The 2,615-nt window shown below is 57.2% G+C and overlaps 1 protein-coding gene across 1 annotated transcript in view; it reads left to right on the forward strand.

Annotated features, from left to right (window-relative positions):
- Positions 1–1,319: 1,319 nt before the first annotated feature.
- Gucy2d (guanylate cyclase 2D, retinal) overlaps positions 1,320–2,615 on the forward strand; it is a 14,363-nt gene continuing 13,067 nt past the window's right edge. The window contains exons 1-2 of the mRNA XM_005349792.2: positions 1,320–2,049; positions 2,133–2,437. Of these exons, the coding sequence (XP_005349849.1) occupies positions 1,320–2,049; positions 2,133–2,437 (1,035 nt within the window). The remainder of the gene's footprint in view (positions 2,050–2,132; positions 2,438–2,615) is intronic.

Here is a 2,615-nt window from a genome sequence, read left to right on the forward strand (position 1 = left end):
ACCATGTGTAATTCTGGTCCCAGGGGTTCTGATGCCTCTTCTGACCCCCATCAGCTCCTGCATACATGTAGAACACATACATGTACTCAGGCATACATACATACATATGAAATAAAGTAACTTTTAAGACAGGATCTGTAGTAGTCCTGGTTGTCCTGGAACTTTTTAGGTAGACCAGACTGACTTCAAACTCACAGAGATCCACCTGCCTCTGCTTCCCTTGTGCTGGGATTAAAGGCCACAACACCCACTATAGATAGTTTTTTTACAATTAAAATTGCAACAATTTTTTGCCTGCTGTCTTCCAACCTATGAGCAATAGATGGAGTTTATAACCATGGGAAACAAAACATCCTGACGGTCTTCATATTTCCCACCTAGTTTTAGTATCCACGGATGATTCTTTTTTAATTTTTTATTCTTTTTGGTTTTTCGAGACAGGGTTTCTCTGTGTAGCCCTAGCTGTCCTGGAACTCGCTCTTTAGACCAGGCTGGCCTTGAATTCCGAGATCAGACTGCCTCTGCCTCCAGAGTGCTGGGATTCGAGGTGTGCGCCACCACTCCAGGCTCCAGGGATGATTCTTAGCTGATACAATTCAAGGTGTGCGCCACCACTCCAGGCTCCAGGGATGATTCTTAGCTGATACAATTTTTGCGGAGACAACTGAGAAAATATAAACTTTTGATTTTCATGGGTAAGTCTAAAACTTGATAATAAGTTTGTATGCGGTACAGACCTGATTCTGTTACTTTTCCTCCCTGAGTAAAGTTTAGCTAAGCAGCCCTGGCTGTCTGGAAGCAGAGCAGATCCCACCCAAGAGAAGCACAGAAGGGACTCTCAGCCTCCATCAGCCCGCCCCTCTACGCTTGATTAAAAGATCCTAATCGGCTTGAGGAGATTAAGGGCTCCAACGGGCTGTTCCCACACCCCCGCCCTGGGCTGGGCTGCCAGGGGAGACCTGCCAGGGGAGACCGAAGGGGCATCGACCCTGTGACCCCTTAGCCAGGCCCCAGCCCGGGACTACGCGGTAAGTAGGAAATGACCCACTAGGTGGACTCGGGTCCTGTGTGAGGGCGTGGGAGTATCCTCTCCGAACCTGAGGATAGTGACTGCGGAGAGAAGATAAACAAGCCGGGACGAGCAGTCCAGGCCAGGCCAAAGAGACCTTGGGACGGTGCCCTGCCCCCAGCTAGGGTCCAAGTGTGTGGAAGCCTAGACATCCTTAGGGTTGGGAGGGATTTGAAAAACCGGCTGGAGCGGAGAACCCTAAGGGAGCGCTGGGGAATCTCAACTCTCCCCTTCTTCACAGAAGAAGGCAATGACCGAGTGGCTCCTGCCAGCGAGTGGGCTTCCCGACGCCGGGTCCTGCGTCCCTGTGTGGCAGTCCTCGTCCAGTCTTTCTCGGGTCCTGTGCTGGTCAGGTTCTCGGCTGCCCGGACTCCTGCTCCTGTTACTGCTCCCGCCGCCTGCTGCCCTCTCGGCCGTGTTCAAAGTGGGGGTCCTGGGCCCCTGGACTTGCGACCCCATCTTTGCCCGGGCCCGCCCGGATCTGGCTGCGCGTCTGGCCGCTGACCGCCTGAATCGTGACCTTGCCCTAGACGGCGGCCCCCGGTTCGAGGTTGCGTTGCTGCCGGAGCCCTGCCTGACCCCGGGCTCTCTAGGGGCTGTGTCCTCTGCGCTGTCTCGAGTCTCTGGTCTGGTGGGTCCAGTGAACCCCGCAGCCTGCCGGCCAGCAGAACTACTAGCCCAGGAGGCTGGAGTAGCGCTGGTGCCCTGGGGCTGCCCAGGCACGCGGGCGGCGGGTACTACAGCCCCGGCGGTGACCCCCGCTGCAGATGTTCTCTATGTCCTCCTTCGAGCATTCCGCTGGGCGCGCGTGGCCCTCATCACTGCGCCCCAGGACCTGTGGGTGGAGGCGGGACGTGCTCTGTCCACAGCACTCAGGGCCCGGGGCTTGCCAGTTGCCCTAGTGACCTCCATGGAGCCCTCAGACCTGTCTGGAGCTCGCGAGGCTCTCAGGAGGATCCGGGACGGGCCTAGAGTTAGAGGTAGGCTCCCACGTAGAGTGAGGGGAGATGGGCGGGTCCTGCGGGTAGCGGGGAACTTAGCGAGCGAGTCTCTGTGTCTGCAGTAGTGATCATGGTGATGCACTCGGTGCTGCTGGGCGGCGAGGAGCAGCGCTACCTACTGGAAGCTGCAGAAGAGCTGGGCCTAGCTGATGGCTCTCTGGTCTTCCTGCCCTTCGACACTCTTCACTACGCGTTGTCTCCAGGCCCGGAGACTCTGGCTCCACTTGTCAACAGCTCCCAGCTTCGCAGGGCACACGATGCTGTGCTCACACTCACGCGCCACTGTCCTACGGGAGGCAGCGTGCAGGACAGCCTGCGCAGGGCCCAAGAGCACCAGGAGCTGCCCGCTGACCTCAACCTGCAGCAGGTAGACGGACTAATGAATAGAGATGTGGGAGGAGAGCCAGGGAAGTGAGCGAAAACGGACAAGGAGAGAAGGATGGAACCAGCCGGAAGAAGAGAGTGGGAAATGGGAAAGGGGAGGGTGGAGACCACAGGAAAGGAGAGGTGGAGTCAATGGGAAAGGGGAGGGTGGAGACTGTGGG

Source organism: Microtus ochrogaster, chromosome 7, assembly GCF_000317375.1.
Source record: "Microtus ochrogaster isolate Prairie Vole_2 chromosome 7, MicOch1.0, whole genome shotgun sequence".
Lineage (NCBI taxonomy): Eukaryota > Metazoa > Chordata > Mammalia > Rodentia > Cricetidae > Microtus > Microtus ochrogaster.